Below are 10,159 nucleotides of genomic sequence, written 5' to 3'. Positions count from 1 at the left end.
CATTGACAGTCCACTGTGTGATACGGACGGTTGTGACACAGCCCGGGATCGAACCAGGGTCTGTAGCGACGCCTCCAGCACTGAGATGCAGTGCCTTAAACCGCTGTGCCACCCGGGATTCCAGAACTGATGTAAGTGAATTATGTTCAGATTGTGTGACGTATAGGAAACACACCATACATGGGAAATAGGCCAAATACAATATGTTACAATGTGTTAATTAACTACTACTACTGTTCTGCCTGCGCTATGGAATCCTGACCTGTTCACCGGACGTGCTACCTGTCCCAGACCTGCTGTTTTCAACTCTCTAGAGACAGCAGGAGCGGTGGAGATACTCTTAATGATCGGCTATGAAAAGCCAACTAACATTTACTCCTGAGGTGCTGACTTGCTGCACCCTCGACTTCTACTGTGATTATTATTATTTGACCATGCTGGTCATTTATGAACATTTGAACATCTTGGCCATGTTCTGTTATAATCTCCACCCGGCACAGCCAGAAGACGACTGGCCACCCCACATAGCCTGGTTTCTCTCTAGGTTTCTTCCTAGGTTCTGGCCTTTCTAGGGAGTTTTTCCTAGCCACCGTGCCTCTCCACCTGCATTGCTTGCTGTTTGGGGGTTTTAGGCTGGGTTTATGTACAGCACTTTGAGATATCAGCTGACGTAAGAAGGGCTTTATAAATCAATTTGATTTGATACCACAAAATCTTTCTACAAGGAGAAATTGCTTGGGGAGAATCTCTTCTGCAACGGCGTGGGGACGAGGTACAGGCTAAAAGATGACACACAAGGTTGGGTAACAAGACATAAGAAAAGACACTCAAACTAAATAAAAAATAAAATAAATAAAAAAATGCTCCTGCATTCACTTACTGATACTGTTCAACTGAAAGCCACTGAGTAACCAATCAAAAGGCAGGAAAAGAAGCCACAAGTAAAAACAGAGACGCATGAACAAATCAGAACAAATCAAAACAATGAAAGACAGACAGGCACGCAGCCAATGAGAACCCTGATATGTGAAATATTAAGCCGAGTCAGAGAGAACAGTGTGTGTGTGTGTGTGTGTGTTACCGGAGTAGAGAGAACAGTGTGTGTGTGTGTTACCGGAGTAGAGAGAACAGTGTGTGTGTGTGTTACCGGAGTAGTTTGACATGGATCATACCTCACACAGCACGCACATACTCTTTCAGACGCACACACACACACTCTCACACAGAGACACACACACACTCTCACACAGAGACACACACACACTCTCACACGTAATCACACAGAGACACACACACACTCTCACACGTAATCACACACACCCACTCTCACACGTAATCACACAGAGACACACACACACTCACACGTAATCACACACACACACTCTCACAGGTAATCACACAGAGAGACACACACACACTCTTACATGTAATCACACAGAGACACACACACACTCTCACATGTAATCACACAGAGACACACACACACACTCTCACACGTAATCACAGACGCACACACACATTCTCACACGTAATCACACAGACACGTAATCATAGACGCGCACACACACACACACACACACACACACACACACACACACACACACACACACACACACACACACACACACACACACACACACACACACACACACACACAAGCTAGCTGGTTGGCATTAAGACAGTGGGTGTTTTGTTACCTGGTTGGCGTAGGCATGAGTGAGGGCAGTGTGGTTCTTTCCCGGGCTGCTATAGGTCGGCCTGTACTTATACATGGTGGGTGTGGGCGGGGCTTTGCTCAGAAGACTACTCTCTGTGGAGAGAGGGAGAGGAAAAGAGCGAGAGCCTTAAATAAATTCACTCGGGGTACGTCCTTGTTATCGTACGTAAACGTGAAAAAAATGAAATGTAAGTTGACTGATAGCACACTGTCATTCACAGCAACAACTTGGGCCGTGTTCATTAGGCGCCAAACGGAAGAAGACAAACGGAAACAGAGGGACAACCTGAACTTGTCCCAACCGAAAACGCTTGTTTACCTTCTCCGTTGCGAAACGTTTTCCTACGCTGAGTAGTAACGAACACAACTCTGGTGAACTGAGCGTGTGTTTCAATGCGAGTGTGTGTTTGTGTACATACCCTCTGTGTGTTGTTCCTGGTGGCCTCTGGACAAGCCGGGGTACCTGAGCTCTGGTTTGGGGGGAGGAGGAGGCTCCGCATCACACGACTGACTCTCCATCATCTCCAGACTGCTTTTAGACTGAGTGAGATAGAGGGAGAGAGAGAGGGTGGGAGGGAGAGAGAGAGGGTGGGAGGGAGAGAGAGAGGGTGGGAGGGAGAGAGAGGGGGGGAGGGAGAGAGAGAGAGACGGAGAGAGAGACGGTGAGACGGAGAGAGAGAGAGAGAGAGACGGAGAGAGAGAGAGAGAGAGAGAGAGAGAGAGAGAGACGGAGAGAGAGAGAGAGACGGAGAGAGAGAGAGAGACGGGGAGAGAGAGAGAGAGAGAGAGAGAGAGAGAGAGAGAGAGAGAGAGAGAGAGAGAGAGAGAGAGAGAGAGGGAGAGAGAGAGAGAGAGAGAGAGAGAGAGAGAGAGAGAGAGAGAGAGAGAGAGAGAGAGACGGAGAGAGAGAGAGAGACGGAGAGAGAGAGAGAGACGGGGAGAGAGAGAGAGAGAGAGAGAGAGAGAGAGAGAGACGAGAGAGAGAGAGAGAGAGAGAGAGAGAGAGAGAGAGACGGGGAGAGAGACGGTGAGACGGAGAGAGAGAGAGAGAGAGACGGAGAGAGAGAGAGAGAGAGAGAGAGAGAGAGACGGAGAGAGAGAGAGAGAGAGACGGAGAGAGAGACGGAGAGAGAGACGGTGAGACGGAGAGAGAGACGGAGAGAGAGAGAGAGAGAGAGAGAGAGAGAGAGAGACGGAGAGAGAGAGAGAGACGGAGAGAGAGAGACGGAGAGAGAGAGAGAGACGGAGAGAGAGAGACGGAGAGAGAGAGAGACGGAGAGAGAGAGAGAGACGAGAGAGAGAGAGAGAAAGAGAAAGAGAGAGAGAGAGAGAGAGAGAGAGAGAGAGAGAGAGAGAGAGAGAGAGAGGGTGGGAGAGAGATGAAGAGAGAGGGAGGGTGGGAGAGAGATGAAGAGAGAGAGAGGGTGGGGAGAGAGATGAGAGAGAGAGAGAGAGAGAGAGAGAGAGAGGGTGGGAGAGAAATGAAGAGAGAGAGAGAGAGAGAGAGAGAGAGAGAGAGAGAGAGAGAGAGAGAGAGAGAGAGAGAGAGAGAGAGGGTGGGAGAGAGATGAAGAGAGAGAGAGAGAGAGAGAGGGTGGGAGAGAGATGGAGAGAGAATGACATTTAATATAATAAATGTCAAAGTCTATAGAGACCAGTGCCGTGGCAACTGGAGAGCATTAACCATTCACAATACTGAGAGCAAGGATGAGCAATGTGTGTGTGTGTGTGTGTGCGTATGGGTCTTTGTGCGTCATACCCGGTGGAGGTCTCCATGGATACCGTTGTCGAGGACCTTAGTGGCCAGCTGGGTGTCAGTGAGCTGTGGCCGGAGGAACGGAGGGTGAACAACCACACCGTGAGGCTTCCTCTTCCTCCCCAGGTACCTGATGAAGACCACATCGGATCATATTATTAAAAGGACAAGGAGGAAGAGGAGGAGAGTGAGAAGAGGGTCCCCGATGGAGAGGGAGAAAGGGCAGTAAAGAGAAGGAACGGACGAGGGAGAGCAAAGAAGCACCTGAGGATGAAGAGGACCCATAGAGATAGACAGAGGCCTCATCTTTGTATCTGTGCCAATATGGCGCCTCCATTTAAAAGTAGTCACTTTTCTTATTTTGTGTATGAAAAAAAAACACAAAAAAAACAGAAAGATAATATCGGCGATTTTTCGCCACCTGCAATGTCAAGAGTCCTGAACCAACTCGTATCATTCAGTTATGGTGGCCACTAGACGGCAGTGTTCTAGCTTAAACCCATTTCCAAACAAAGGCAACCCAACTTGAAAAAGACAATGCTCCCGACCCATAGGAAATCCCACCCAGTTGACTACTGTAAAAAGTCGGAAGCCCTCAATGGAAATGTCCACCTAGAGTCCTCTATCCAGCTCTATGAGGAACCCAGTCTCGGGCGTCAATCAAACCCCTACTAGCATGCAGGGATGACTGCAGCTCAACACACTGTTTGAACGGATAGTAATACAACCAGATGTACACTATTAGCATACTGTAAATCCATAGACAACGATGATACAAGAGGGAGAGAGACCTGGGGGCTTGGGAGCTGCAGAGCACATGAGAAACGTTCTTCCAACAGCCATTAGTGAAAGGGTTCACTCCTCCCCTAAACTTTCCCGTCACCTGGGAGAGAGAGAGAGAGAGAGAGAGAGAGAGAGAGAGAGAGAGAGAGAGAGAGAGAGAGAGAGAGAGAGAGAGAGAGAGAGAGAGAGAGAGAGAGAGAGAGAGAGAGAGAGAGAGAGAGAGAGAGAGAGAGAGAGAGAGAGAGAGAGAGAGAGAGAGAGAGAGAGAGAGAGAGAGAGAGAGAGAGAGAGAGAGAGAGAGAGAGAGAGAGACGAGGGAGAGAGAGAAAGACAGAAAGGAGAGACAGGAGAGACAAGGAGATAAAAGAGAGAAAGATGACAGAAGATTTTTTTTTAGGTTAGTCATTTTCCTCAAGACATCATCCATTCATCAACACGACATATTTAAAGTGTAAACATCAAACATGGAGTGTCGAGTGCCAAAAATAAAAATGGGGGAGAAATAGAGGGAGGGAGGGGTGAGGAGGACAAGAGGATTATTCTCTCTCCTCGATGAGATGATGACCCGCACATCTGCATTCAGGGGAGGGATGGAGGGAGACAGGGATGGAGGGAGACAGGGATGGAGGGAGACAGGGATGGAGGGCGACAGGGATGGAGGGTGACAGGGATGAAGGGCGACAGGGATGGAGGGAGACAGGGAGACAGGGAGACAGGGATGAAGGGAGACAGGGATGGAGGGCGACAGGGATGGAGGGCGACAGGGATGGAGGGTGACAGGGATGGAGGGTGACAGGGATGAAGGGCGACAGGGATGGAGGGAGACAGGGAGACAGGGAGACAGGGATGAAGGGAGACAGGGGTGAAGGGAGACAGGGATGAAGGGAGACAGGGATGAAGGGAGACAGGGATGGAGGGAGACAGGGATGGAGGGCGACAGGGATGGAGGGAGACAGGGATGGAGGGAGACAGGGATGGAGGGAGACAGGGATGGAGGGAGACAGGGATGGAGGGAGACAGGGATGAAGGGAGACAGGGAAGAAGGGAGACAGGGATGAAGGGAGACAGGGATGAAGGGAGACAGGGATGGAGGGAGACAGGGATGGAGGGAGACAGGGATGGAGGGAGACAGGGATGGAGGGAGACAGGGATGGAGGGAGACAGGGATGAAGGGAGACAGGGATGGAGGGAGACAGGGATGAAGGGAGACAGGGATGAAGGGAGACAGGGATGGAGGGAGACAGGGATGAAGGGAGACAGGGATGAAGGGAGACAGGGATGAAGGGAGACAGGGATGAAGGGAGACAGGGATGGAGGGAGACAGGGATGAAGGGAGACAGGGATGAAGGGAGACAGGGATGAAAGGAGACAGGGATGAAGGGAGACAGGGATGGAGGGCGACAGGGATGAAGGGAGACAGGGATGGAGGGAGACAGGGATGGAGGGAGACAGGGATGAAGGGAGACAGGGATGGAGGGCGACAGGGATGAAGGGAGACAGGGATGGAGGGCGACAGGGATGGAGGGAGACAGGGATGAAGGGAGACAGGGATGGAGGGAGACAGGGATGAAGGGAGACAGGGATGGAGGGAGACAGGGATGGAGGGAGACAGGGATGGAGGGAGGGGTAGCGGGGGGGTCACATTTTGGTGGATTATCGTGGGGCCGTTGTAGAGATTAAATGTTTTGGGCCTTTAGGAACAACGTCAACACAAACGCACACCAACGGTTCAGAGGTGCGCGACAGGAAACAACCGCGTCAGATAACAAGGTGTGACTGTTCGGGACGGGCTGGGCCGGAGTGCTGGATCTGACGTAAACAAGGGGTCTTATACGTATCTCTTCAAGGAGAAGGGGCATGAACAAGGCAAGCGCCCGTTGTGTCCTGTGTACATGACAAATAAACTTTGTTTTGGTTTTGATCTCGGTCTTTGTTTTCCAAGGGGATGAGCATATCTCTCACTATTCTGTGATGACAGCTAATCTTTGCAATTGCAGGGTCAATTCTAGTCCAGGGGGCTGCCAGATTTGGGTCCAGCCTCTTGGCAACTAAGACACTTTAAAAAGGGACAGTTATACCTGGTGTGTGTGTGTTATACTTGTTCGTTGGTGGTTTGTCCCTGGTGTGTGTGTGTGTGTGTTGTACCTGCTCGTTGGTGGTTGGTTCTCCCCCGTTGTGTGTGTGTGTGTGTTGTACCTGTTCGTTGGTGGTTCTCCCCCGTTGTGTGTGTGTGTTATACTTGTTCGTTGGTGGTTTGTCCCTGGTGTGTGTGTGTGTGTGTTGTACCTGCTCGTTGGTGGTTCTCCCCCGTTGTGTGTGTGTGTGTTGTACCTGTTCGTTGGTGGTTCTCCCCCGTTGTGTGTGTGTGTGTTGTACCTGTTCGTTGGTGGTTCTCCCCCGTTGTGTGTGTGTGTGTTGTACCTGCTCGTTGGTGGTTCTCCCCCGTTGTGTGTGTGTGTGTTGTACCTGCTCGTTGGTGGTTCTCCCCCGTTGTGTGTGTGTGTGTTGTACCTGTTCGTTGGTGGTTCTCCCCCGTTGTGTGTGTGTGTGTGTGTTGTACCTGTTCGTTGGTGGTTCTCCCCCGTTGTGTGTGTGTGTGTTGTACCTGTTCGTTGGTGGTTCTCCCCCGTTGTGTGTGTGTGTGTGTTGTACCTGCTCGTTGGTGGTTCTCCCCCGTTGTGTGTGTGTGTGTTGTACCTGTTCGTTGGTGGTTCTCCCCCGTTGTGTGTGTGTGTGTGTTGTACCTGTTCGTTGGTGGTTCTCCCCCGTTGTGTGTGTGTGTGTGTTGTACCTGCTCGTTGGTGGTTCTCCCCCGTTGTGTGTGTGTGTGTGTTGTACCTGTTCGTTGGTGGTTTGTCCCTGGTGTGTGTGTGTGTGTGTTGTACCTGCTCGTTGGTGGTTCTCCCCGTGTGTGTGTGTGTGTGTTGTACCTGTTCGTTGGTGGTTTGTCCCTGGTGTGTGTGTGTGTGTGTTGTACCTGTTCGTTGGTGGTTTGTCCCTGGTGTGTGTGTGTGTGTGTGTTGTACCTGTTCGTTGGTGGTTTGTCCCTGGTGTGTGTGTGTGTGTGTGTTGTACCTGTTCGTTGGTGGTTCTCCCGCGGGCCACCAGTACCATGTGGAAGCCAGTGAGACCAGCCACCGGGATGAAGAAGAGACCAGCCACACACATCACTGCCATACTGAGAGACCAGGGGTTAAGGAGGCAACAGAGACGCCAAATAACACACTCACCGGGCGTGTCGCAATTGGCACCCTATTCCTTACATAGTGCACTACGTTTTGACCAGCGCTCATTCGGGACGCAGGCATAGACCCCCGAAGGAAAAAAAAAAAAAGTGTTGAAAATGAAATACGCCGTCCGACAGACGGAAACCCAGGAATCTACCGGCCCAAAAACACACACACGAACCAAACTACACATCCAACCGCACACACTCTCACAACAAAACACACACAAACACTAACCCTCACCCCCGAGGCCCAGACTCGTGGCTTGTCGGACATCCCAACACCTATGTACAGGATACGTGACGGCAGAGTGGACCGTGTCCAGCTGCTGTGTGTGGTAGAGGACGTAGAGCAGGCCGAAGCCAAACACTCCCATGATGTGGACCGTCAGGGACAGCAGGAACAGGAAGAAGTGGCGGTAGTTCCTCCGGCCGATACAGTTGTTCACCCACGGGCAGTGGTGGTCGAAGTCCTGGAGGAGGGGAGAGAGAGAGAGGGGGGGGCAGGAGCAAAAAAGGGCGAGTTAGAGCCATTTGTACAAAGTTAAAAAAGGGACAGTGCGAGATTTGCTCCGTTATATGAGAAACACTGACAGTAGAAGTCAGTCTCCACTGTTTGTGCCCAGTACGCGTGTTCCACTTTTACTTGGAGAGGACGAGAGCTTTGCGCCAGAGCGTCCAACTCTTTGTTTCTCGGGTGCCCCCCTCCACCTGCAAGGGTGGTCGCCTCTCTGGTCTCATAGGATAGTGGAGGCTATTATATTGACCTTAGATAACAGTGGGTTGAATCCCACAGGTTTGTTCAAATGCATCTCTTAAGAGCTGGGCTCTCCTGGAGAACTACCTTCCTGTAGGTTTTCACGCCACTTGTAACAAACCTGATTTAGCCTCTCAACCAGGTACTTAGTCAAATCAGGTGTGCTAGATTAGGGTTGCAGTGAAAAGCTACAGGACGATAGCTCTCCCGGGAACAGGGTTGGAGAGCCCTGCTTTAGAGGATACGTGATGTTGACCCCGTCCAGCTGCATGTTGATGTGAGATGGTGTGTGTGTGTGTGTGTGTACCTCCACACAGTTGTCACACACAGAGCAGTGTGAGCAGCGGGGAGGTCTGTAGAAGCGGCAGGTGGAACACCATTTCATCCTGACCTGGATGCCCCGGATCTCCACCGTCTTATAGAGCGGAGCGCGGAAATCATCCTCCTTGTCCTCATCCTCATCCGCTGGAGAAAAAGAAACATTGTTAAAAAACTAGCTTGAACACACACCCTTACTAGATCAGCATGAACACCCCCCTTACTAGATCAGCATGAACACCGCCCCCCTTACTAGATCAGCATGAACACCGCCCCCCTTACTAGATCAGCATGAACACCCCCCTTACTAGATCAGCATGAACACCGCCCCCTTACTAGATCAGCATGAACACCCCCCTTACTAGATCAGCATGAACACGGCCCCCTTACTAGATCAGCATGAACACCCCCCTTACTAGATCAGCATGAACACCGCCCCCTTACTAGATTAGCATGAACACCCCCTACTAGATCAGCATGAACACCCCCTACTAGATCAGCATGAACACCCCCTACTAGATCAGCATGAACACCCCCTACTAGATCAGCATGAACACCCCCTACTTGATCAGCATGAACACCCCCTACTAGAACAGCATGAACACCCCCTACTTGATCAGCATGAACACCCCCTACTAGAACAGCATGAACACCCCCCTACTAGATCAGCATGAACACCCCCTACTAGAACAGCATGAACACCCCCCCCACTAGATCAGCATGAACACACACACAAATACTACTACACAGCATAGGAAGTCAACAGTCATACAGGGAGTTTGCAGGGAGCATGAGTTGTTGTTTTTCATCTGTGCAACACACACACACCTCTGGGGAAGATGCCCGGGTCCATGAAGGTGGCCATGCAGAAGTTGGCCAGGACGAACAGGAAGGTGACACCGTTGTAGATCGGCACGACAACCGAGAACTGCTCCGAAAGCCATGGACACCTGAAAGAGAGAGGGAGGGAGAAAAAGAGAGGGAATTAAGTTAGATGAATTGTCTTTATTCATAACAAGAAGCACAGCAGAGCCCCGTTGCCTCTGAACACCTCAGTAAAGGCAGGAATATCACGGCAGTGTTGTTGACAGTGAGCTCCATCTTTGAATTTGAGAGTGGTTACATTTGTCCAGTACCATCTTTCAGCTTTATAGCAAACCAAGTGGAAGGGCTGCCATTTTGTAGTGTTTTTAATTTATTTTATTAAAACATTTTAATAAAGGAGTGGACCTTTAGAACAGTATTTTTGACAAGGAGGGCAGTGGCACTACAGGAGCAAAACTGTCAACAGTATCTGTTTAGGAAGAGCTTGTCTCATTGCCATGGGAACGGGGTGACCCACATATGGGGACCACATGTTGCATAGACATCAGGCCAATACCCTGAAACACAGGGAGAGAGACAGAGAGAGATAGCTCATGCTAGGTTTAGCCAAGACTGCACATTTGTCTAGTGAATAAAGCACTTTCTGATTGAACTGATTTGAGCAAATTCAGAGGAAGATGGATTGAAAGAGAGAGAGAGAGAGAGAGAGAGAGAGAGAGAGAGAGAGAGAGAGAGAGAGAGAGAGCTGAGGAGCATGTTGAGTAGGGAGAGAGCTGA

General features: G+C 50.6%; 1 protein-coding gene and 1 long non-coding RNA gene across 5 annotated transcripts in view; both read right to left on the bottom strand.

The window, feature by feature from the left end:
- The window catches only part of LOC118362967 (palmitoyltransferase ZDHHC5-A-like), a 35,313-nt gene that overhangs the window by 6,561 nt on the left and 18,593 nt on the right, over window positions 1–10,159 (bottom strand). The window contains exons 3-11 of one of the 2 annotated variants that reach the window (XM_052486639.1): window positions 9,386–9,507; window positions 8,547–8,704; window positions 7,783–7,955; window positions 7,283–7,434; window positions 7,095–7,141; window positions 4,265–4,356; window positions 3,477–3,603; window positions 2,137–2,257; window positions 1,698–1,810 (exon numbers count right to left, since the gene is read on the bottom strand). In XM_052486639.1, coding sequence (XP_052342599.1) covers window positions 1,698–1,810; window positions 2,137–2,257; window positions 3,477–3,603; window positions 4,265–4,356; window positions 7,095–7,141; window positions 7,283–7,434; window positions 7,783–7,955; window positions 8,547–8,704; window positions 9,386–9,507 — 1,105 coding nt within the window. The remainder of the gene's footprint in view (window positions 1–1,697; window positions 1,811–2,136; window positions 2,258–3,476; window positions 3,604–4,264; window positions 4,357–7,094; window positions 7,142–7,282; window positions 7,435–7,782; window positions 7,956–8,546; window positions 8,705–9,385; window positions 9,508–10,159) is intronic. The other variant, XM_052486640.1, reaches the window with a different exon arrangement.
- LOC127913653 (uncharacterized) lies at window positions 6,648–7,078 on the bottom strand. 3 transcript variants are annotated; one of them, XR_008086320.1, is made up of 3 exons: window positions 6,954–7,078; window positions 6,817–6,908; window positions 6,648–6,677 (listed from the first exon to the last, which is right to left on the bottom strand). It is a non-coding gene; the product is annotated as an uncharacterized LOC127913653 (long non-coding RNA). The 3 variants fall into 3 exon arrangements; XR_008086319.1 differs by lacking the exon at window positions 6,648–6,677 and adding an exon at window positions 6,693–6,722; XR_008086318.1 differs by lacking the exon at window positions 6,648–6,677 and adding an exon at window positions 6,738–6,767.

The sequence above is a fragment of the Oncorhynchus keta genome, chromosome 29 (genome assembly GCF_023373465.1).
Source record: "Oncorhynchus keta strain PuntledgeMale-10-30-2019 chromosome 29, Oket_V2, whole genome shotgun sequence".
NCBI classification, from domain to species: Eukaryota; Metazoa; Chordata; class Actinopteri; order Salmoniformes; family Salmonidae; genus Oncorhynchus; species Oncorhynchus keta.
The sequence above is the reverse complement of the archived record's forward strand: the minus strand, read 5'-3'. Positions and strand labels throughout refer to the sequence as shown.